The sequence below is a fragment of the Plectropomus leopardus genome, chromosome 1 (genome assembly GCF_008729295.1).
Source record: "Plectropomus leopardus isolate mb chromosome 1, YSFRI_Pleo_2.0, whole genome shotgun sequence".
In the NCBI taxonomy this organism is placed as follows: domain Eukaryota; kingdom Metazoa; phylum Chordata; class Actinopteri; order Perciformes; family Serranidae; genus Plectropomus; species Plectropomus leopardus.
In genome coordinates this window covers 14400878-14427079 of record NC_056463.1, presented here as the reverse complement: position 1 = coordinate 14427079, position 26202 = coordinate 14400878, and the positions used below count along the sequence as shown (strand labels likewise).

The following is a 26202-nucleotide window of genomic DNA, read 5'->3' as shown; positions in this document are numbered from 1 at the left end:
TTCAAAATCAGCAACACAACTTCTGACATGATTAAACAAAAAGAAGCTTCTGTGTGAGACAGCCTGGTGATTCTTGAGGGGAATGTAACAGGAGGAATGTTCATTTTCAAGACAAAAGATCCTAAAATGCAGAGTCCTATAAAAAGCAGCATATTTTCCCTGACTGAGGCGAGCAGCCAATTTGTGACCAACATAGAAACTTTGGTGGAAGGGAACACTGTGTTACTGTAGTCAGTGATGCAGTGCTGCTCAGGGCTGGTCACAGCACCATATCTGTCCTTGGGAAGAAATTACTGTTTTGAACTTGAAATTCTTGGAGAGATGTGGATTGTAAAGGAGCAGTTAGGTAAGTGTGGTGGCTGCTGCAGCTCTGCTTTTAGAATAACTTTGTGCATAAAATCCCTTAAAGAGTGGCCTGCTAATCACACTGGAATAATAAATATACAGAAGATGTATGTTTAGACTCCTGAGGAAACTAGTCAACAGTAGAAATTAGTCAAGTGAGACAGTACAAAATACCCTTCATGTCATAAATCACCAGAGCTCTGCACAATACACAAAGAATCAGTTAGCATACACATATTCTATTTGCATTTTCAGTGATGCAGTTAGATAATAATGCCACTGAAAACTAGACAGAGAAACTGAGCAAACCTAAGCTTCAGTTGCAGATTACACCACTGCCCAATGCAGTTTGTAAATATCCCATCACGAGAAACCCACTCCAGCCTGTTCTTTTTTGCTCTGAAAATGTCAACGTGCAAACCCATTCTGTTGACAATAAATGAGGTGCAGACATTTCTATGTATCACTGATGAAGATGAAATACAGCAAGAGCTGGACGGAGCAATGAGTGACAACAACCCCATTTACATTTAAGAGTGCTCTCTGCAGTGAAAGCATTAAATAGATGTAGGGCAGTGATACTCTACTTATGGTCCATGGTCCAAATCTCACCCACCGTTGGGTGCAGGGTGGTTGCCCAACCATTTTCTAAATTACAATAAAAATAAACTGATTCACATCGGGAATTGTTTTTGTATTTTTATTTTTTAGATTAGAAGCCAGAGTGCATAAAACAGCATCAAAATACAGCTTGTTTATCAAAAACCATTGCCAGCAGAGGATCCCTCACAGATAGAAGTCCCAGCTAAGCCCCTAAAGTCCAAAATTTCTAGAAATTCCTAAAAATCCTTGCAGTGTCCTCAAATCCAAGAAACACCCTAAAATCAAAGAAATGTCTCAAAATCCTAGAAATGTCCCAAAGTCCTAGAAATGTTCTATAATCAAAGAAAAATCCCAAAATCTGAGAAACGTCCTAACATCCCAGAATCACAACACAAATCCAAGACACTTCCTAAAATCCTAGAAATGTCCTAAAATCCTAGAAAAATCCTAAAATCCTTGAAACATATTAGGCTGCTGTAACTGCCACCTGGCCACCTGTCATTTTGCAAAAGTGGCCCCCAAGTAAAGCAAGTTAAGTATCTGTGATCTCGGGTCTTCATTACACACATTTCATACAAGCAGGTGCAGGGCTTGCGGTCCCTCAGCAATGAGCCAAACAGTGTCAGAGATCACTGATTCGTAATGTCAAACCTCTTTATTCAGTGTTTTTATCAGTTTTAATAACTTGGTCTGTTTGTTTTGGAAAGAAAGAGACCTCTGTGTATAATTTAGCTTGTGGTGAAAACTTCCTGAACAATGAACACTGAATGATTCCTGACAGAGATTTCACACTTTGCACATGGCAGGAGTTTCAGTTGGTTGTAATGTGTAATCCTCACTGCTAGATGACACTAAACTCACACTCTGCTCCTTTAATGCCACTGGATGTGCCTCTGGAGTCAGCATGTTTGGAGGTCAAAGTTGAAGTTTAGTTTAATCTGCTGCCTTTTTTTCTAATCAAATCAAAAATATTCTTTTATGGGATTCAACACAGGATGTTGTGGTTGTATGGTATGGGCGTCAGCCAGTTGAGTAGCAACCAGAACTTATTCACTGAAAATAGAAACTCTGCTGCAGAAAAAACATTAAAATATCATCCGTTTAATCAACAGCAACCAACACTCTACTCTACTCGCCTTCCTACTGAGACCTTCGTGTTTGGCACAGCGTGTTGCTGTAATTTGACAGCTGATTGTGGTCCCCACTCAGTCAAGCTGTGGGGCCACTGCCTTTCAACTATGTCCCTTTTTCAATTCAAAGAGCAAAAGATGGGCAGTGGATCCTTTAAAAGCTGGTAAACAGAAACACAATTAGCATTTATGAGTGCAAATAGCAGGTCCCGAGCACAACAGGCTAGCTTTCCACTCCAACGACGCCAGCACTCAGCCCTGACTGTTTGATCTCACATTCATCAGCACCACTTGTGTGCCTGACAAAACAGTAGCTCACAATTAGAAGCAGAGCAGATATAAAAGCAAAGGCTGACCAACTGCGTCTGCTGGATTCCTGTGTGTCGTGTTGAGCAGAACTTCTTTTTTAATTCTCAGGCAAGAAACCAAAATGACACGTTGACTGGAATGAAGACCACAGCCCACAGAGCGTTAATGGTCCCGACAGCTTCATGCCACAGACATTCAAGTAACAGCAGCATTAAAATTTATAACAACCCAACTCATCGAGTGGTCATGTAATATCGGTGGAGGCTTTAAAATAAATTATGGGCACTAAAAAAAACATATTTTGGACTATTATCTCCTAACTATCATTAAATGTTCTCCAAACATTTGCATTTGTTCTTATGAAATGCTGACAAACTTTCATCCTTTAGGTGTAGAAGTGCGTATGTATCAAGCACAGAGGAAATTATTAGTGTAAAGTCATAGTTTAACATTTTCAGAAATACACTTTTTTGCTTTCTTGTCAAGAGATGGAAAAGAAGAAAACACTAAAAGTGTTTGCATGCATGAAGCAAGATACAGGAGATGGTTATCTTAGCTTAGCACAAAGACTGGAAGCAGGTGGAAACAAAAAGATAAACAAAAATATGTCTACCAACACCTCTGACGCTCACAGATTAAGCTTTTGTTTGCAGCTTTGTGGCCAAACAGTTGACCTACAACTTCTGAGTACATCACGGGATGCCATCATGCCCAAAAAGACTTTTTTCTCACAGACTGACATTGGGAAAGAGATATCTGTAAATCAGCAGATAGATTTTTTGATCATCACAACGTGATTCGTTTGACTGTCAGGATTTGATGCATTTGGTCCGATAACATTTGGAAACTCTAGAAGAGCCACACATTCAATTTATTTTCTTTCCATTCAAGTTAGCGGAGCACTAAACCAGAAGTTAAGGGCTCGGATAGCAGAGATCTCCGGTGCACTATGGGCGCAATGATGCAGAAGCAGCGTTGATCATCCATGTAAGTAATTTTATCCGCAGCAGTTCAACATCTCCACTAAGCAACTTTCACGTAAAATGAACAGGGTCCTGCTCCCAACGCTGTTTTCAGGTCTGCTGTCAGTTTAACATTTCTTAACTGAACAAAAAAGGTATATATATCAATACTTGATGAACAGATATCACAGTGGTATCAATGTTCCAATCATACCCTTTCTCAATGTGTCAGTCCACTCTTATAAAGTAATACTTCCATATTTTGGGAAATATGCTTATTCGATTGAACTTTAGAGGTGCTGGTATATTTTTCAGGGTTCCTACAGCTTAAGGGAAGTTAAAGTTAAGACTTTTTAAGACTGTCATAACGCCACTGGAAATGCAATTTAAGACTACTGTCATGGTGCTCCAAAATGAAGAAAAAGAAAACACGAACTGACAACAATTATTTTAGGTTAGAGATAATTGCCCAAGTGTTTACTCCAACATAAAACATGACTTTGACATGACTCTTTGGGTCAGGTTAAAAAGTTAGATGATCTACATCAAAGGCTTAAAAAAAATTGCACTGGAAAACGTGGAAAAATAATGAACATATGTTCTCGTATAAGTATCCCTTCCTCAAAAAAAAAAGCATGTTCATTTTACAGTCTATTGGATGTTGTAAATGTGTGAGTGTTGGTGGCTTCTCTATCCAGATTTGTGTGACATTAAATTTGGCAAATTATTTAAAAAATGAATAGATTACCAATTATTTTGAGATTTTACAATGCAACATCAGAGAAAAGGTGATTCTTAATACCATACTTCCTATGTCTTAGCATTTTTAAGATTTGAAAGATTGATTTAAGTCATTTTAACCCCAATTAAGGCCTTATTTATACATGAATGAATTTTATGCCTTTAAAGACTTTTAAGAATCCACGGAAACCCTGATTGTTACCGTTTAACAGAAAAAGGCTAGCAGTTTCCCACTGTTTCTGGTCTTTATGCTAAGCTAAGCTGGCTGGTTGCTGGCTGCAGCTACATATTTAACGGATAGGTATGGTGTTTTTACTTGCATGAAAGTGGATAAATGTATTTTCTCAAAATAAACTTTTCCCTTAAGGGGCCAAAATCATCAGAACTACTAATTGTTGTTTTGATGATTGTCCTCCTGAGCAATTACATGAAATGCAACTCCACGGGCAAATGTAAAGTCAGTAATATAACGTTTTAAAGTTGATACTCAATTTAGGTTCAGTTGGACCATGACTGACTGCCACTCCAGCAGGGACACAGTTACAACAAAATCCAGGAACCTGCTTCTACAACTAAATCTGTCACTTCTTACATCACGAAAGAAAGGACACTTATTTTATTATTTACAGAAGCTGGAGGGTCCTTCAGTGCGTCCAGCACAAGGCGAAACACTGCTTTAATAGTTCCTCAAATCAAAGCTCATCCCAGAGGAGGGCATCCTTTTGATCTGGTGATCTCAGACCATTTTGCTATGATTTGACCGCCCTTCCTCAAACGGTCTTTCAGGCATCTCAACAGCTGATTCATAGTGGGCTCTGTTTCTGAGTTTTATTGACTCCTGCCCCACGGGGAGCTGGGATTGCACAGGTTGGTTGCCATGGATGTAAGACAAACCTGCACAGGGCAAAAAAAGATCTCCCCTGAAGCCCCGCTCAGCAGGCTGCATATTTGTGCATTGTGTAGACGACGACGTGTAGAAACCGCACAACCGGTGAATGAAAACATGCAGTCCTGAGAGGTTTACTGAGAGACCAGAAGCAAGACGGGAGAAAAAAAAAGTTATGTGCTAGAAAGCTCAAAGGCCGTCTGCTTGACGGCATGCCATCAACTTCTTCTTTATTCTTCAGATTTTTTCTGCCGCAGTTACTCAGCTATCTTTTGGCTGTGAAATGACTTGAAAGGCAGCGGTCAGGTTCATTTCAGGACAAGATATTCAAATGCTGAGGCATATTTCTCTGAAGAAAAGAGAAAAATGTAATGAGCTATTACTGAGCTTTGAAACTCTACTCATAATTAACAGCTCAAGCGCTTGTTCTCGCTTTATTTGTGTTACTCATTATGTTAAATCATTGAGAGCTTTTTCTAAATATGCCCTTGAAGATTTTTTATAACCATGGCCCATTACAACAACATCAAGTCCCCCAGGAAAAAACATTTTAAATAGCATTTTATTGCTTCGTGTTATTTCTCAGCGTCTCCTGAGTGTTTCAGACTGTTATCCATCTACATTCCTCTAATTTCTGCATCCCCCTGCTCCCTTCAGCTGCATCATATAAAGATGCCTAATTGAAGGCTTTGCACAAAACAAATGACCACATTAGCCTGCCCCCTTTTAACTCGTCCTTCTTCCTGTCTGTGGTTGTAATGCATTATACACTCTGCTTGTTCTCTGTTGTCTCTCAAATTACAGCGCAGGCTGCCAATCATTCAGAGAATAAAACTAAGGGCCTTGTTTGTCTGCAGAACCCTGACCCACCAAGCTCCTGAGAGGGATATTTCTTTCTGTACTCCACTAAAGTGTTTATGATGAAGCAGAACAGCAATACTGCTGAGGGCAGCCAGTCAATGTAAAAAATTTATTTCAATTTCCAAACGATCCGTGAAGTTGTTGGCCTGTTTCCACCTCCATTAAAATGTGAAAACACCCAAAACAAAACTTGCAGTCACACAAGATGAATAACAAACAATTCACTCATATTAATTCAGCATCATTGAACACTCCCTGGATAGGAAAAGACGGATTAAATGCTTGACTTGTGTTTCTTTTATGTCTGCACATGAACAGCAAAACAGTTCTTTTTTCCCCACTCAGTTAAGATCTAAGAACCTGCCAGACATTTCTGTCCCTCCGTGCTTCCCATACATATGGTGCCACAGTGAGTTTTCTCTATGTGACAAAAGCTCTTAAAACCTCCACGGCCAAATAGAACAATGCCACGTGGGTGGCTCTCTCTCTCTCTGGTTGTGGTTGTGTGTGTGTGTGTGTGTGTGTGTGTGTGTGTGTGTGTGTAAACAGATATTGTAGACTACGAGGCCAATAGTCTGGATCAACATTTTAACAAGCTTCAACTTCCACCAGCACAGGTTTACTTCAGTAATGACACAAACAATATTGAACAGGTTGAGGGGAATAATTATGTTTGTAGTACACATTTTTCTTCATGTGTAATTTGACTGAAGTTATGATAAATACAAAGCACTTTCTTCCAGCTCTTTCATAATTATTATATACACAATCCCACAAATAACTTTCACAGGAGGATATGTCTGGATACATTGTACCCCTGATCGACAGTTGTTGGTGTTAATGTGCCAACAAAGTCAGCGAAAAAGAAGACCGCTACCGAGAAAACATGGACGCAAACAACGCAGGATTTCAAATATTAAAAATCAGCTTTTCCAAGGTTTGGTATAAATTGTGTTTTTTTTTAGGAAAACTCTGCGTGGCAGTTTTGAACTGTAAACAGCATTTGTCAACTTGGGCTTTTTGAGCATTTTACATTATTTTCTGAACTTATACAAACCAAATTATTCAATAAATCAAGACAATAATAATCAGATTACCTAAGCATGAAAAGAAAAGTGTGCAGCTGTCTGCAGTGTTTAGACCGCAATTAAAGCACAAAAATGGCACAGGAACACTACACAATGACTAAATAACTGTAACATAGAGAGCAGTTATACTGCTGCTGTGACTCCAGTATGAGACTAAAATTGCTGAGCGTCTGTTGCCACTTGTATTACACAGCCTGGATGTTGGAAGCAGCCGGCAATGTTTGTTGACTGATGAGAGCCGATGTTGACAGGGAACTCTGTTTGGTTTGGCAGGAGAGCACACTGGCTGCCATTCCACAGAGGAAACCATGTGAGTGCGGCTCATTTTGAAAGAGGCTATCAGCTCCTGCAGCCTCTCTTGACCTGCCCTGTGCGAACGAAGCGGCCAGCTCCAAGACTTGACGAGAACTTTAAGGAACTTTAAGAAATGAGAACTTTTACTCGCTCTGCTGTGCCACAGTCCTCCTCCAATATTGTCCAAAAACTATAAAAACACATCAGTGGTCTACACTGTTGCGTAATGTTTATTAATTAGAGTAAATCCTACATACATTGTCCCGCAAAGACGTCCAAAATTAGAGAAGGGACACAGACAAAAAAAAAAGACACACATCCATTAGATTTTAAAAAAAAAGAGAAAAAAAAAACAGGTTCAAGGGAAATCTTGGAAAATGGCCATTCCAGTTGTTTCCTTCCTTCCATCCTAAACTTTGAGGGTTGTTTAGCCACCTTCCCGACAACTTATGCCAACATAGTTGGTACCAATGGATGCCTTACATTGCCTATTCTAGTGCGAAGATAGTCTATCATTACTTTCACGCTAGATTAAAAATGAGTGCGCCACAGCATCATGAAGACAGTAATATCAGCCTAGAATTATTATAGCCAGAGAAGGCCAGTCCATCAGGGTGAAAAAAAGGATTGTTATATGCACATTGCACAAACCTTTATGAGGAAAAAAAGGTAACACCTGCACACTTACTCCATGCCACACAAGTTTATTAGAGACAACGATTCAGTCCTACTTGGATCTTCATCAGGTCAAATGTTTGAAAAGAGGAAACCAAACCAATATTTATACATAATGCACACCAATAAGCTGACGAGCTCTGTGGTTTTTAGATGTGGTTAACCATCTGAACCATTCAGGGTAGTTTAACAACTGACAATCAACAATTAAATAGTTTACATAGAAAGAACACATAGACAAAAAGTGATGTCAGGGCCATATTATAGGACATCAAGCCTATCTCAGCCGATGAAAACATTATATCAAAAATCTTTATATCACCATATATCTTTTTATCAAAAACCTTAATATTAAAATCATCATAAGTCATAAGTCAACATCACGCACGTTCCAAATTGTATTAAATGGGGGTTAAGGAAGAAAACTCTAATGTCACATTAATGTAATAGACTCGAATGTTAAACACTTTTAAAGCATTTGACCTGACAAAGCAGAATCGAAATGTTGTCTCTTATAAACTTGTGTGGCGTGGAGTAAGTGTGCAGGCGTTACTTTTTTTCCAGTGCATAAGGGTGGCCATGGCCCCCCTGGCCCCCCTTCTGGGCGCCACTGCTTCAATTTGGAGCTGAGTGCCATGGACAGGGTAGGAAAGTCAAAACTTGTTGACAGAGGAACTTTTTGTTGGTTCATCATGACATCAGAAACATATCAAATAACACCTTTATCCTTTCGATAAAGCCCTGTCCTCCAAAGACTTTAATCAGGCTGTATGCAACATTTTTAAAAGTTAAAAGTATTTTTAAAAGGTGGCATGCTTCATAAACTTGATCAAAACTGCTGAGTATTTTAGTTCACCTTCAGAGCCTGAGTAAACACAACCGTCTGACAAACACAAACAGGGCATTGCCCCTTCTAACCTCAACTAAAACACTGTGATCATGCTGAGACTCCTATAAATCATTTAAGTTTAGGAGGAGGATAACAACACGTCTTTAAACCAAAAGAGACATCGTTAAAGAGAATTGGCTTAATGATATGTCTGAGACTGTACATTCAAGTCATAAGCTCTGTATTTGTTGCCCACTCATTGCAGCCATCATATGACAGCCATCAGCTACAGTGGGAGAAGCAGCCCACGCCGGGCAGGGAAATGCACAGACAGAGGCAAGTTGTTGCCTGTAAGTTAACTGTCAGTCAACACGAAATGAAAAGATGAAGAAGCATGGGGAAACGATGAGAGAAAGACCCTGGTTCCGATGTGTTTATGATGGTAAGTACGATAAGTAAATATAGGGAAGTAAGCATGAGGAAAATATACTTAAAGTATTAAAAGTAAAAAATACCCAAATACAGAAAAACAAACAAACAAAATACCGCAAACCTTAAAGTTATTTTTTTAATAAAAAAAACAACAAAAAATTATTTTAAAAAATTAAAAGAAATTCACCCAAAAACAACACAAACCTCAAAATTATACAAGGCAAAAAAACAGCCAAAAAATCCCTCAAAATGTTTTTTTTAAATGAAATAAACCACCCCCAAAATTTTACATTTTACATATTCTCAAAGATTTTAGCAAATCAGTTGATAATGAATTTTCTGTCAATCGACTGATTAATCTACTTATTATTGCAGCTGTATTCGTATAAACTATTTAGTAGCTGACTTTATTACAAAATATAATATTTTTTCTTGCCATGTTTTGATTCAAAAATCTTAATTTGTAAAGTAACAAAAGCATTCAGATAAATCCAGTGCAGCAAAAAGTACAATATTTCCCCCTGAAATATAGTGAGGGAAAGCATAAAGTGGTGGAATGTAACTAAGTACAGTACTTCAGTAAATGTACTTAGTTACATTCCACCACTGATGATGGAATGAGTGCATTCCAGCACTCTTAATATGAGGAAGATAATATATGATTTTCTTATCAGGATACAGAATAGCAGGACACCTTGGACAGGAAGAGAAGTTATTAGTAGAAGCCCGAGTACACATCCCTGTCAGACATTCGCCCGTACAGACGGCCTCCTGAGCCTCCAACAGGAACAGCCAACCTATCTAATCTAAAGATCAGAGTGTAGCAGTGGATCTGGAAGGAGGACAGACCCTCCTCTGTTAGCTCTGAAGTGGAGCCTCACAGTGCGCGCACACACACACACACACACACGTATTGACTCATCCACTGTTTTTACAACACCCACACAAACCCCAACTCCTAAATGTGTACTTCAACTCGGAAACACACACAAACATCTGCACACATACAATTATCCACGTAAACATTTGTGCTCTAACCTCAGCGCCCGTTTATGAAGTTTAACCTTTACAACAGCGATGACTAAACACACAGCACCAGTTAACTCTTACCTTGAAAAGCAGCCACATTGCGTGAGATGAGGAACTTGAGGCTGGAGCTGGACGTCTGGAGAAGGTTCTGGATGTCTCTCCGAGCCGCCACCTGGTACTTCTCCTCCATCTTTTTGGTGCAGCAAGTCAGGTTCTTGGACATACACACTTGGAGGTCTGAACCTGAGAGTCAATGAGACTAAATATTATCGTCTACAAGAGATGAAGAGTGATGAAACATTAAGAAACTTTCCTTGATGAACAAATAAAAAATACATAATATAACCAAATCACATTGTCACACGTCAGCACATATTGGAGCAACAATACGTTGTCAGCTACAGAAAAAAAATTCACCATTATGTTACATTAATGTAATTTTATTTATAAGACACAACACATTTCCATGATTTTTCCAAAACTTTCAGTGATTTTTACTAGTTCGATGACTTTTCGAACTTGAAAGTGTGATTGTTAAATTACAGGTTTACAGGACCATGAGAGCCCTAAATAATGCTAACATCCAATTCATCTTTAACTTTATTTACTGTGTGTTCTCACACTTGCAGTGGATTTAAGAGGAACTGGATTGTTTACACAATATTATCGCGCATGTATTACAGGTATAAATCACCAGTTTCATCACAATACAACATTATATTAAATCTCTTGACAATGATACGATATCTGCCGATATCACAAAGCCTGCCACAATACAATTTTGATTTGATTCAATTCAGGACCCTGCAATCGATATGAAACAATATTATCTGTCCACTTATCACAACCTGTAGCAGAAGCTGCAACCACTCCCTTTTTTGCTTTTGGCCATTAAAGATACAACAAAATCACGTAAATAATGTTAATAACTGTAACCATTAAAACACATCATACAGCACATAAACATTCATGGCTAACTGGCTCACAGCTCTGAAGGCAAACATCCTTTCAGCTTAATAATAACCGACAAGGTGCACAACTGTATTAGCTTAATTACTTTTGCATTGCATAAATTAGCCTAGCAGCTTGTGGAGTTTAGCTTAACAATATACATGTATTATTTATACTTTTACTTACTCACCGCCGGTTTAAGTCACTGCGACTTCTGACTGAATTGTACAGTTGAATTTCAGACTGCACGCTCATGTTTTCAGGCTAACATTGTTGAAATGGAGCAGCTAATGTTGCTAACAGACGTTAGCTTAGCGAGATGTCAATGCGGGCAGGTAAGTCGTCACTGATTAAATAATGCCATTGTTTACATAAGATATGTGCTCTTTCTGTCAATCCTTATTTTTTCCGAAATCCAAAGTATTATATTCTATATAGTAAACAGCACATTTATTCCTGAATAAATAATGCTACCTTTGTTGTCTTTTTCTGTGTCTGCTGCTGTCTGATGGTGACACAGAATTTCAAAATAAAAGCGTATCCTAAAGATGATGGTTCTACATCAATGAAATTGCATAGTTAATCATTGAATCGGTATATTGATCCAGATATGGATCGTTACACCCCTAGAGTGTATTATTAACATGATATGAGTAACTCGTTTTTTAAATGTCAAGGTTATAGACAATAGAGGTATGTTGCAATACCCTAACTGCAACTAACAATTTTATCAATAAATCTGTCAATTATTTTCTTGATTAATTGATTGTTGATTTGTTGTTTGTTCGATATCAAATGTCAAGAAATTGTAATAAATGTCAATGTTTCCCAAAGCAAAAGATGAGGTCCTAAAATTTCTTCTTTTGTCTTTGTCCACAACACAAAGATAATCTGTTTACTCTCATAGAGGAGTAAAGAAACCAGGAAATATTTGCATTTATAAAGCTGGAATCAGAGTATTTTGACTTTTTGTTAATCAATTAATCGATTATCAAATTAGTTGACATTAAATTTAATAATTGACAACTAATCAATTATTAATTGCAGCTCTAATTTTCCTCATCTAATGAGCCCAAAAGGAAATACATCTTTCTGCTCTTTTTGTACAACACAACACAAGAGAAATATTAACAGTAATACAGTTACGTCAGTATAGTCAGATGTAAATGTTTATGGGCTAAATGCTTGGCTCCTCTTGCAAAGACACATCATAGAGTAACATGTATGGCTACAATCTCTGTTTAAATTAGAAAACTGGAGCCGCAGCTAACATTATATTGTTATCAAGATAACAAAAAAAGTCTGGATTTTGGAAATATCTTGATAACAGGTACATGGTGTAAAAAGCCATGTTTTTCCCCCCAAACATCACCAGGTGTTTATTTTTAAGCAGGAGGAATGCTTACCTCTGTGACTTGGATGTAAAGCTACTACGTGACAGGCATAAACTGGGGCGGGGGATTTGCACGCTCTCTTTAGGGTGCTCCACTTTCCTTTACACATTCCACAGCACACGCAAGTCAGGTGGATTTGACACCTTAAACTGCCCGAAGGTGAGTATGAATAAGTGAGTGAGTCTAACTATCCTCTGTATGATAAACTGACAACTGTCAGAAGTGAGAAGCAACTTCCTTTAGCAGCATTCATCAGCAAAAGAACAAGTAATGCAATCGGTGCAGAGCAGATATTTCACTTCACAGCCCACCTGTTGGTGGCGCTAGAAGAAAAGACAGGGGATCATCAAGGGTTGGGTATATCGTTTAAAAAAAATACAATGGCTATTTAAAAAGAGCTTAAGACAGCAAATGCTGCTAAAATATGTTCAAGAACCCTGTAAGCCGGAGGATTTAAACTATTTTTTTTTTTTTTTTTTAAATGACTACTCTATATGAAATACATACTCCAGGTAATTTATGCTGCTATTCTCCATGTGCCATTTGTCTACATGTAGTGCATTCATGTTACTATTCTTTAAGGGTCTTAGAGTAATTTTGAATGCTTTTGAGTTTAATATTAGAGATGGGTTGCAGGATGAAATTTATATTTGTAAACTTTGTATGTCATTTAATGTCTGGGAACCTATTTACAATATCTGAATAGCTTATCAGGGTGTCCTATTTCACACATGTCTAATTTTACTTAAAATTGTATTTGTATTTACATTTTTATTGACTCTGAATCAACTGAACTGATTACTAAATACTGATACCAGCACCAATACCAGTACCCTTAAAGTAATACCAACAGCAACAGAGTACTTCATTCGATATGGGAATGGAAGCATTCAGTTGTGTAAAATGCCCACAGATGCTCAGGCTTGTTGCAACACTTTTGAATGTTTTTGTGGCATCTCGGCAGGTTTAGCTGCCAACTCAGTCGAATATATCATGCTTGACTTCACCACACCACAGACTGTAGCTGCTGGTTGCAAATTGAAGAACTCTTGTGGTGATTGCCTGCAAGCGAAACCTTACCAGTAGTAGTTTTTTTTTTTTAGATCTGGCTTGAAAAAGAATCAAATGCAGGGGTCATTTGACTGTAAAAGTTTTGATGCTACTTAGTACTGGCTTATACTATTCGATACCTTACAGGTAGAGTACTAATACAAAGTCCTAATTACCATAGTCATCCGGAGACCATAAAAGTCTAAAAAGATTTCATGACAGTGCACATATTTCAGTTGACTGACTGTTTAACAAACCAACATTGCCATCCATGAGATATAGCAAAAATAAGCAGGGTTCCCACACATTTCCATGGACAAAATGTCAAAACATTGCCATGACTATCCATGACTTGCCCAGTGATTTTCAGAAATATCAGATTCAGACTCTCTTCACACAAAATTTTAGCTGGCTGGCATACATGAAGGGAGAGACGGACGACGGGAAGAACATGAAGAAACGTACGCAATAATAAACAAAACATCACACATTGATGCATATTACAACTACTTTATGTCGAAAGCTACTAAAAAAGTCAATTTTCTGTTATGTTACATTAGGTGTAAGGTTGTCCTTGAAGGATTACTGTAGTTTTTTCACAACACACTAAAAAAATCTATGAATTTTCTAAAACCTCCAATGAGTTTTACTAATTCCATGACTTTTCCAGGTTTTCAGTGACTTTGGAAATGATGTACAAGGTGCATAAAAAGCCCATTATGACTGAATAAATAAAGTGCCTGCTCTTTAAGAATATTCGGTGATCAAGAAATTGATCACGTCTGTGTGAAACATCAACAGTTGACCATATAAATCTGGTTAAAACCATAATGGTACTTCAAACATACGCTAAGGGCACATACAATTTTTGTGTATTTCTAGTAAATGCTTTAGTGGAGCAAGGAAACCAAAACACGTAGATCCTGAGAGGAGATCTGACTCAAAGTGTTATCGCCTCACCAAGTGATGTCTCAGGTTTTCCACAACGAACAAATGTAAGCAATCTGCACACATAGGGGACAATCAAAACATCTCAAAAGAGACCCAAAACTCTGCAAAAAAAGCCTCTCTGACATGCCTAGGCAGAGTTTGCAAAGCTGTTGCCAGAGACGCTATCAGCTCCCTGCGAGGTTCAAGAAGAGTGAGGAGGGAGCAGAGCAGGCGATGGCACACGTGGAGGAATTTTAACTCTCACAGATAAGACAGCTTGAAAGAGCCCCAGGTCTTGCTTTTTTTTCCCTTTTAACCTAAATGTTTTCCAGAGCTATTTCCACAAAAAACAGTTTTTGTTGGCCGAGGTGATAGACTTCTGACTTGCTGTGTTCTGACCTTAACTGAAGGCTGTTTGGCACTCCTTATTAGAAAACATGGAAACAGCTCTCTCTCTCTCTCTCGAATTCCTGAAATTTCTAGGGGTTATTTTTCCACAAGCTCGTGCTCAGTTATAGATAACTTCTAACTAAGATTGACTTTACCTCTGGTTATCTCCCATAAAAATGTCTGATGCATTTTGGTGACATAATCTGAATCTGTCAGCAAAAGGATATACCTCTCACCACAGGATTTCAGACTTTTTAAGACCTTTTAAAAGTTACTTGTGATGAAATATAAGACCAGTTTTAAGGTAGCAAAAAAATTAAGGAAAAATGATAAACTGGCATCAGGTACTTAAGGTATGAGGCCAATTGTTCATTCTGACATAAAACGTGACTTGTTGGTGATTTTAATTATGTATTATTATCAATTTATTATTATCAATAATTATTTTTAGTTTTTAAAATGCAATGTCAGAAAATAATTAAAGACATTTTAATACCAATTAAGGTCTTTTTTTTAGATCAATGGATGCATTGCCTTTAAGACTTTTTAAGGATCAACGGGAACTCTCCACCAATATCAAGATGCACTTGGATTTGGAGGCTGGTGAGAGGCTCCCAGAGAGGTCAGCGGAGGTGCAGTTATAAACAGTAGCAGGTGTTTTTACAGGATTCAGGAGCTTATCATCAGGAGGCACCACTGCACACAATTTATCTCGGAGAAAGTACTTTGCAGCTAAGAAACGGAGCAGAGATTTAAATCCACAGCAGCTCATTTAAGGGCTCAGGAGTGCTGATGGCATTATGAGGGTTATTTAGTGGTTTAGGAGGCATTTGAGGGTTTTTTGTCAATGTAATCAGATTCCTCACAGCAGCAGAGGAAAGGGGTGGTGAAGTTTGTGGGGAGCAGATTGTGGCAGGATGGTAGTCAACACCATTAAGATTTACTTTTCCAGGAGAGAGCAGCAGCAGTAGCAGCAAGCCGTCCACTCAATGACAGCCCACATGATATATCCACACCCATAATTCCCCCCCAAAAAAGTCTTAGAGGAGTATCATGTGGAATTATGGGTGGTGCACATAAAGTTAAATGTAACCTAGTTTACCAAACTTTGCACCAAATAATTCCTGTTTATCCCTGCAAGCCACTTATCTGCTTTAGACAGCTATAAAAGGAGGAGTTTGGTTTCTTTTTCGTCACCAAAAGGTAATCTCAGCAGCTTTGGTTCCTAGTTTAACAGGATTTAAACAGCATATTTTATATCACCCATGAAGTAAACAACAAATTATACATTTTATAGGCTGATTTCTACAGCAAACACTAGGAAAAACTATCCCAAAACCTATTCCTGCACTGTAAAATAGTAAAATATGACATGTTGATCTTACTCAAAATGATCTTGGAGACAGATTGCCTTAAAAAACATAAGTAAATATAACTTTTAATGTTGATTTCTGTTGACTTTGTATCTAAGTGTTACTTGAAATTTAGCTGCATTAACTCAATTTTGTGAAATTGTTGCAACTTAAAAATAACAAGTGAAATGATCTTGCTCTAATTGTTAGCAACTTCAGTAAACAAAGTTAGTCTGAATTAACTTGGTCATTAACAAAGAGGATTGTGCCAAAGATAAAGTTAGGAGATCTGTGAGTTCTGTTTTCTTAACATGTGTAAGAATATACAAATATGAATGACTGGTATGCAACTGGCAGAATAAAGATATAGCACCGTAAACTTGGTTTACTTAAGTTTATTTTATTAAACTTGTCATTTTTAAGTTACAAAAACTTACAGGGTTATTTTAATTAAGGTAAAGTTTAAGTACCTAAGAATAACATATGAAGTTTACATATATTAAGATTAATAGACTATTTATATTTACATATTTTTTATCAAGGCAATCAGTTTCCTAGACTTTTTTAAAAGTAAAATCAACACAAGATTTCACAGTGTGTTGCTCAGCATGAAGTGCTTGATATGGGTTCAACATCATCCAGAGATATTTTTTTTTATCAACTTCTATTATGAACCTGACGCACTGCTGAACATAAAGTAAATTGGATATCAGTGTCCAAAGATGAAATAGCCTTTGACTCCAAAAAGAACTTGTGTGTCTTATACTTGCCATAGTTTAAGAAACATGCAGCACTTCTTCCACATATTTTAAATTAAAAGTCACACAAAAAGAGGCACATTTAAACAGATTAAAGCTCTCCTTTGCTGCTGTCTATATCATTATCATGACTGCACACACGCCTCTGAAATGTGTTTAAAAAGGCGTGTTTTGTAACTACAAAGAGAGTGCTTCAAGAAGCCAGAAAATGACAGGTTAAAAGGCTAAAGTGCATTTAGTGAGCTCAACAGGAAGGTGATGTTGCGGGGGATGACTTCTCTAGCATAGTTCTTCCATGACTGGTCTGTATATTGATGCTTTAGTTGCTCTAAAGATGTAAATGAAGAAAATTGTGCAAAAACTCAAAAGAAACGTGACATAATTTGAATTATGCTACTAGCTGGTTTATGGGAATTTAACTGCAGGGACAAACATAGCCAGTAATATACACACACAGCTGCTCGTCTGACTCCAACATACCTGCTCTGGGGCTTAAAGGCAATAACTGATTTGGTCCAATTTGTCGGAGTTGGAAAACTTTTCGCACTTCGTCGCATCTGTTTGGACTCCCAAACGTTAATCCAGAGCAACACGCCAGGAAGAAAACGCAGTTCATCCACTGCACGCCCATTTTTAATCAAATTCCGGGTTTTTACTCCACAAAAGCACACAAGAAGCTTGTTTAGAAGTTGACGTTTAGTCCGCTCAGGTGAGTCCCGTCCACATCTCAGGTTTCAGGGTTCAGCATCGACCATGTGGCGTTTGTGTGTCGAGGAAACGCTCCGGGTAATCATTTCAGTCCACACACACGGAGGGAAAGTTGCAGCGATGTGACGAGTCTGTTTGAAAGCGGCATGTTGTCCAAGTTGGTTGGACCGGCTGCAGAGGCGGTACCGTAACGTTACCTGAACACGCTGCTGGATACACAGCTGGGCCGCGGCCCGACAGCGACATCTAGCGGACCCGCCCAGACCTCAACATAAGACCTGATGTATTTTTACTGGCAATTAGCCGACACATGTGGCTCTAATAACGGTGTAGGCTTCATTAAAGAGGTATGCTTAACTTTCTGAAACCTGAGCGATGTGGCCGGATTTCTTTCAAAAACATGGCAAGAAGGCAATGAGCAACTAGAAAATTACCCAAAAGTTTGTGAGAAAAAAAAGTTACCTGAAATTTGGGAGGAAAAAAAGAAACATAAGAAATTAATATATAAAAATAATTATAATAAAGGTATATCTTTTTTTCTGTAGGATACCTTTAAACATCTAATTATAAATATAGATTTCTTCATATTTTTCCATAGTTATTTGATTATTTTCCTTTGATATATTTTTGATCTGCCTCTCTTTTCAAAGATTTTCAGGTTATTTCTTTGTCAACTTTTACTGATTTTTTAAAATTCATTTATCTATTTTTTGCAGTTTGCAAAGACATATCATGCCAAGTTGCTGATTTAATTTTTCCCTGTGTTTTTGAGAGAAATCAAACCAATTTGTTTATGTAGTAAAGGTTTAAATACTTATGGAGTCGGACCGCAGCACAAAAACTGATGTGAGTCCAGGTTTCAAAGGGTTAACTCTCTGGAGTTAGAAATTACCCAACAATTGCTGAGAAAAAAATAAGTATGTTATTAGAAACCGACGAGATTTGGAAAAGAAAAAAGGGAGGGGAGTAAAGAATAATTATAATAAATATATATATTATAAAATTATATATATAATGTGAAAGATGTCTGAGCGAAGCACAAAAAACTGATGACGATCCGCTTTGAAACCTGGATTGACATCAGTTTTTGTGCTGCATTCAGACTCAGACAAGTATTAAAACCTTTTGACCCTGAGCAAATCTGCTTAATTGCTTTTGAAAACATGGACAAGTATGTTGAAGAATTATCATGTTTTTTAAGAACCTTTCTCAGCTATTTTTTGTTTATTTCACAAATTTCTTAATCTTAGTTTTAGCTGCTCACTGTCTTTTCCCTTCCTTTCTTATTCACCTTATTTAAATCAAATTAGTTTAACATTTGGTATTGATTTTTAAACTGTATTTATTTATAGGTTGGTTTGTAAAAGTGTGAGTAATCAAGGCATCATTATGGCCTTTATGCAAAATTCATCCAAAGAAAATAAGGTTAAGGGGGAACTCAATTTTCAGTCTTACACAATTTATTTAAAAAAAAATAACAAAAATAATGTTAAGATATTTCATTACATTATTTGCATCATGGCAACTACAAGCCTATTATGGCATGTCCATGAATGTTTTTGAATAATTACTCTTTAAAAATCCAAGAGCTAACAGTTAAAAATAGGTGTTTGTGTGTTCGTCTAAAATGTGAAACTTGTTCTTGCCTCTCAGCAAATCACAGGTTTTTTTTTTCTTAGACGTGTGGGTCAAAATTTATGTTATTTAAAGAGACATACTTACAACCAGTTAGGAAAAAGAATAATTTGCATTAAACTCAAACTTAAAATCAAACTACAGGTTTGAGGTGGTTTAAAACAAAAATCATGATAATTTAATAATTTCTATGACTACATCCTCTGGCATGCAAGTTTTCACAAAATGAATTCCTAGCTGCTGCAGTCATTTTCCCCTCAGTTTAACCAACACTGCTTGTGAATGTTGACTCCTCTGATAAGAGGAGCTGGAGCTATTAATTCAATGTGGTGTAAAAGGTAAACATGGCACCTATTGCAAATTTCTCAATCAGGATGAATAAAGTGTGGAAGCAAATCAAAATTACTGCAAATGAAACATGTTTGTTTGACACATAACATCATGTGTTATTCAATTTCCCCTTGTTTTAACCAATGCCACAGAAAAATGACATTACAAACTTACATGATTTATAGTCTTTACAAAAGCTTCACTTCAGGGGGACAAGTACTATAATTCTAGTGTTTCCTCCCAAAACCCTTTAGTTGTGAGATTTGCATTAAAAACCAGAGATAAAAGGTTACACAATTTAATATATTTCAAACAACATTACAGTTAAATGATTTAAAATGCATCCAAATCAATATTAGTGCATTTCATACAGGCCAAAATGGCAAAAACATTTCTTTAAAACATCAGCACAGCAGTTTCTTAATAATCACAGGGGTTATGGTCCAGGTCAGCTCCATCTCCGCGCTCCTATACAGGCCGGGACAAGTGCAATACCTCAAGGTAAACAGCATTGCAACTAATCCCCACCTGCACAGGAAGGGACATCTCCAAATATCCAAAACATCATACACATCCAAGTATATAAAAATACCAATCGTGGAGTCAACAACAATATCAAAAAGCAATACCACTTGGTAGAACGGCTCATCAACCTAGTCAGTTTTGCATGGATTTGCACAGCGAACATCAGTTAAAGCTGAATGCAAACCAGCAAAACTGACCGAGTGACGATAAACAGATTACCCATGATTACAAACATTTAAGCTTCAGTAAGATGCAGTTAGTTAGAAGTACTTCAAGTGCTCACATTGCAGTAGATGGGAGAAAAACACTACCTGCACTATAAGCACTTTAGTACTGCTGAAACTGAAGTCACTTGATGAGAACTGGCAAGCTTTCCTGGTTTTTGAACAGTGTTAACACGTATATTTTGCAAACAGATTGTGTTTGATGCGACACCCCCAGAACCAGAAATCTAAAACAGGTGGAGAGCAAGCAGGCCACCATCAGTTTTGCATAGATTTGCACAACTCATCTATTCTTGTAGTGCAACTATGCAAAACTAGCAGAGAACTGCAAGATATTTGAGCCCAATTAGGATTTTTTTTTTAAAAAAATGGTATGGTGGCGCATGTCACAGCCCCTTATGCCAGAAGGAGCACTTAGGGCAGTAGGTGCTAGTCTATTTCACTATCTGCACTAGATGCACCTTAGCACAAAGACAGTACTTCACATTGACATGTTAACATCAAAAGAATCTGCACATCAGTGTCAGGGTATTGCTGTAAGTGCCTCCACTGCAGTAGGTATTGCATAGTACTACCTGCACTGTAAGCACTTTGACAATACACAGACTGCTAACAGCATGAAGATGATCACCCTGCTCCAGGTTGCTGTGGTCCTGCACTCCATGGTGGATCTAAGGATGACAAGAAATACAAATATGCAGCTTAGTAAAGACAGTGAAGTTGACTTTTTGGCGTTGCAACAAGTTATGTACGCAGGTTTGTATGGGTGAGCACGTGTAACTAATTTCTTGCAATTCATTCTGTAGGAAAAATGTGCATTTCCCACAATGGGAAACATGCACCACTATCACTGGTTAGTTGGTGATCACACGAGTTGAGATACAAGATGTTATGATTTATCGCAGCAGCACGAGGTCACTGAAAACATGAATGAGCAGCGCAGCCTGCGGCCCGCGTTCCCTGCGACACGGGAGCGCCTGCGCAGGGAGCGGTGTTGTTCACCCCTCCCCCACCGTCTTTAACATGGCGCCTCGAAGTGCGCCAACCTTAGCATAAATGCCTTTAAATCAACCCAGCTAAACGCCAACGTAGCGTTGCACAGTGATATTTAGCAACCGCGTGTTGTTTTATTTAGAGGAAACACCGTGGCTTGCGGTTTCGGACCTCCTAGAAAAACACGGCTACCGTGCATGTAGGAGCAGAGGCTAGCAGCAAACAGCAGCCGTGCGCTGCTTGTTGGGCAGGTTAGCTTAGTTAGCTTCAGGAAAACATGGTGATAACGTTAGTTAAAATAACTACAAGTTTGAGACGGAATGGGAGAAAGTGTGGTGTTTTCAGCATCACAGCTGGCTTATTTTAAAGAGTGGCTCGCAAGCTAATAAAATTATGAGTTTGACGACACTGGTTAGCAAACAAACGAGCACACGTTTTTAAAATACAACAACGCTACATCTGTCCTGGTGAATTGACTGTATTTAAACATAGTTAAGTCAACGTAACAGCCGTTTTTATATTTGAATGTTCGCGTTCAGGCAATAAAAGTCATTTTATGCAGCTAGGCTAAGCTAGCTAAGCTAAAACGCGCGGCCTAAAACTGCCCCATGTGCTGCTGCTTTGTTCTGGGGGGCACTTTAACTCACACACCACTGCACTCGAGACCGAGCAACAAATTAACCACATTTACAAACTTACTTTTCAAATATCGGGCTAACGTGTTAATACAAACTCGTGTGTTGTTGCCGAGAGGCCGTAATTTTTTTCAACTAGTTGCTAAAGCGCAGCGGAGAAAAGCTCCGGACAGCTTTTCAAATCTCCCTCATTCCCTCAATGGTGGAGCAGAGGGGGCTGCCATGCGCCTCACGTTACACTGTTTTCATCGCCAGCATATCATTTATGTTTTAATGTTTGGATATCACCACCGACGTTAGAGTTAGAAGCAGTTAAATCAGGCGTAAAAAACACGTCGTTTGAGGTTAAATTCAGCAGAACAGATACTCAAACATAACCCCAAACCCGACTTCCTTGCCGATAAACATGCGCTCGGTAGACACTCACCAGCCGAAATCCACCATCTTCGCTCACTTGCTTGGGCTGCCGTGTAGTCTCTTACCGACAAAAGAGAGAAATAAATACGTAACTATTCCGAAAACTTTTCTACCGGCGGACAAAAAGGAAACGTAAAGTGAAGTCCGAGCCGATCGCGAGGCAATTTATAGCCCAGATACGCTGGTTAAAAATGATTGCGGGGTTAGGAAAGTGGCGCGAAGGCGACCAGTTGGTAACCATGTGGGTGAATGAAGGGCGGCTCCCACTGAACGTAAATATCTAGCTACAACCCCCAACTCTCCCTATTAGCATACATAAACTACGGTACTTCCGACACACATCTCCAACCAAACAGCCTCCACCTCTCCCAAGGAAGGAGAGGGAAACACACAGGGATCACTGCGGGTTTATACATCATTTTAACATAAGGAAAATATATGCAAAACGGGGGAAAAGCATGCTTAGTCATGCAGTTTTATGTGCATTCAAGTTTTGCATTATTATGAAAATATAAATAAACCACGTTTTTCTTTTTAATCATAATTATAGTACTTATTTTAAAACTATTCCACATATTGAACACATTTTTTTAAATTTGTTTAATTAAAAATAAAACGATAATTAACCTGTTGCTGCTCCACAACACATTAAAGTAAGCCCATACTGTGTTGTTTTTAAAATTAGTTCAATTTTCGTCTGCACATGACAAGGAACATAAGAAAAAGGATGTTTCTTTTCAAAAAGCAAACAAGTTTCACATAATTCTTCTCACTCTAACCTTAGTTCATAGGTTTTATTGTAGCATAAAGCACATTTTTTAAAATATTTTTTACATATTTGGCACATACATAGCCCACTGCACATTGCCAATTTTAAAATTTATATTGCTACACAGTAAATACTTTTACATAAAGAAAATAATGAAAACAGCATGCTTAGTCATGCAGTTTTATGTGCAATAAGGTTTTGCATTATTATGAAAATGAAAAAAATCTTAAAACATGTTTGTTTGTTTTCCTTCTTAATCAGAATTTTGGTGCTAATTTTGAAACTATTAAACATATTAAACACATTTTTTTCTGTAGGTTCGTTTAATTAAAAAATACAGTGACTAATTAACCTGTTGCTGCTCCATTAGACATTTAAATCAGCCCATACTGGTTTGTTTTCAAATTTTTTGACCTGTAGCTTATTGATATAAATTAGTTTAATTTATGTCAGTCTCCCCACTGGGAAAACTGTTTCTCTTACACTTCAAAATCAAACAAGTTTAACTTATTTTTTCAAACTCTTATTTTAAATAGTAATTTATTAGTAATGTAGCATAAGAGACATATTTTTATAGTTTTTTACACACTTTGCATACTCAGATTTTTTTTACATACTAGTGTGAACATTGTAGCATATTGCTCATATGTGTTATAATTTTACACACTTCATACTTGTACTTCTTATTTCTACTTATATTTTTTTTTACATCAGTTGCATTTCTGATTCTGATATTGTTGTCAATTGTAATGCAAGCCCGCTTTAAAAATACAATAAACAAACTGTTCAATTAACTTGGTCACTTATTCTCTTGTATATTTTAAGTTTGTCCATTAGAAGACAATGAAATATTTATTTATTTATGTAATATTTAAAAAACTGAAGGCCTACCTCAATAAGTGCCTATTATAAACCTAAGGTCTGTGGGTCCTGAACAGTATAAAGTGATTTTGGTAGACCATTTTTCTTGAATAAATGTTCATTATTTAATTTGTTGAATTAAAACTTATGTCAGATTACAGTTGATTCTTCAGTTTTTAAAAAAATGTTTATTGTAATTTAAAAGTGATTTATAGTGAGACAGCAATAGGCCTATGATTTGGGTTGGAGTCTAAATTATGTTCTGCGAGGAAGTATATTTGATTAGTTTCAGGTAATGCTTTAACAGGAACACACAAAACTGTTGATACAGTAATCATAAGCTCCAGCAGCTGATTCAAATCATTTATGAGATAATGATGATATTATCTTAGGAACAAAAAGGCAAAAAATATAAACATGAAGCTGATAAATACGTTTTTAAAACATATTTAAACAATTGTTTTAAGATGGTAAAACACTTAGTCACAATTAGTCTGCTAGTAATGTTTTTGAAGTTTGTCTTTAAAGTAGTTCAGGGCAAAACGAACAATAAACCCAAATGATTTAGACCACAGAGGTTTGGTTTGTGCAGCATCAAAAGTTGCAGTAATAAAAACTTATAAGTACTGCAAAATGTTTACAATTATGAAAGCCTTTGTGATTCCAGTTCCACCCCGAAATACACTAAAACATTTGTGACATTTCATGCCCACAGCGAGCTTACAATTTGTTAATGCCCCTGTCTTTCTTTCTTCTCAGATTTAAAACAAAACAGCCGAATGTTGTGGAAACATTTTAACCAAAAGGCAGAAGCCATCAAACCACAACAAGAGCAGTTGAGTAAATACAACAAACTTGGGGCCCTCAGACAGGATGTAGGGCCCAGACTCACTTTTTCTGCATCTAGTCAAAGTTAACATTTTTCTGGGCACTTTAAAAGTAAAATAATTTGAATGTGTGGAATTACAGAATTGTTTAAATACTTTACAGTCAGATAAAAAAACATATGAGGCTCCAATACATGTTTCAGTTTCTTTTTCTTAATTTATATAAATCACAGTACCTTGTGTATTCAGTGTTTTGTGTTTTCTCATGTGTTTCCGATGGGAATATCCTGGGTTTTGAATCCGTAATTAGATCAGAGAGAGCTAAATCAATTCACCACAAAAACAAAATCTTAAAGACCATTTTACCAGTTGACCTGATTTCAATCGCCATCATTTAACTTTGAACATATAAAATGTATAACTGAAATGACACCAAACTCCTCTTAATTTCTATACCATTTTCAGTTGAAAAACATATAAAACTACTAGTTGTGGAATAAAGAAGATTTACTCAACTGCACTTAAAGGAATACTTGACCCAAAAACTGACCATTTGTGTCATAATAGTCGTGATGGGTCATCTTGAATTCGTGATGACAACTTAGTTTCTCTCGCATGTTTCCGCAGGAAATGACAAACATATTTGTTTACTGATAGAGGATCTCATTCAACAACCTCAAAACTATATCAAAGTATCTATTTAAAACTCTCACAGAACTCGCACAGTGTAATCAGAGTGTCATTTATACAGTACTACTTCCAAATTCATGCATATTTATTAAAACCTTACGATTAAAAACCCTTTAAATACTTAATACTTAGCAAAATTGAATGTGTTTGAAACAGAGCATACTAGACTTGGACTTGGTTGTTAAACATGGTCCTCAATCAATCAATAAATCAATATGTCCACCTTTTTTTTTTTTTTTGGAGGGGGGGGGCATGCAAGAAAACATTTAGTTTTCTTCACAAATTCAATGTAAGACAGCATGACTAACTGATTTACAAATAGTCATTTTGTCAGTGATGCATTGCTTATTGTTTTTCAGTATTTCCATACCTTTACCTTGTACTTCACAGCATTTCAGAGGTAAATATTGTTCTTTCTTTTTATTTCACCATATTTATCCAGCAGCATTGTCAGTACAACTTAAAGTTTTACATTTAAAAATATGAAAATGTTTTAAAATACAATATAAAATCCTTTGTCAAATTTCAAATGTGAAATGACTTCCATAAATACACTTTTCCCCTCTAAACTTCTCACAT

General features: G+C 37.2%; 1 protein-coding gene across 1 annotated transcript in view; it reads right to left on the bottom strand.

Moving 5' to 3' along the window:
• gpc5a (glypican 5a) overlaps nt 1-17847 on the bottom strand; it is a 161769-nt gene extending 143922 nt beyond the window's left edge. The window contains exons 1-2 of the mRNA XM_042491763.1: nt 17490-17847; nt 10266-10427 (exon numbers count right to left, since the gene is read on the bottom strand). Coding sequence (XP_042347697.1) covers nt 10266-10427; nt 17490-17640 — 313 coding nt within the window. The 5' untranslated portion in view covers nt 17641-17847. The remainder of the gene's footprint in view (nt 1-10265; nt 10428-17489) is intronic.
• Nucleotides 17848-26202: the final 8355 nt, after the last annotated feature.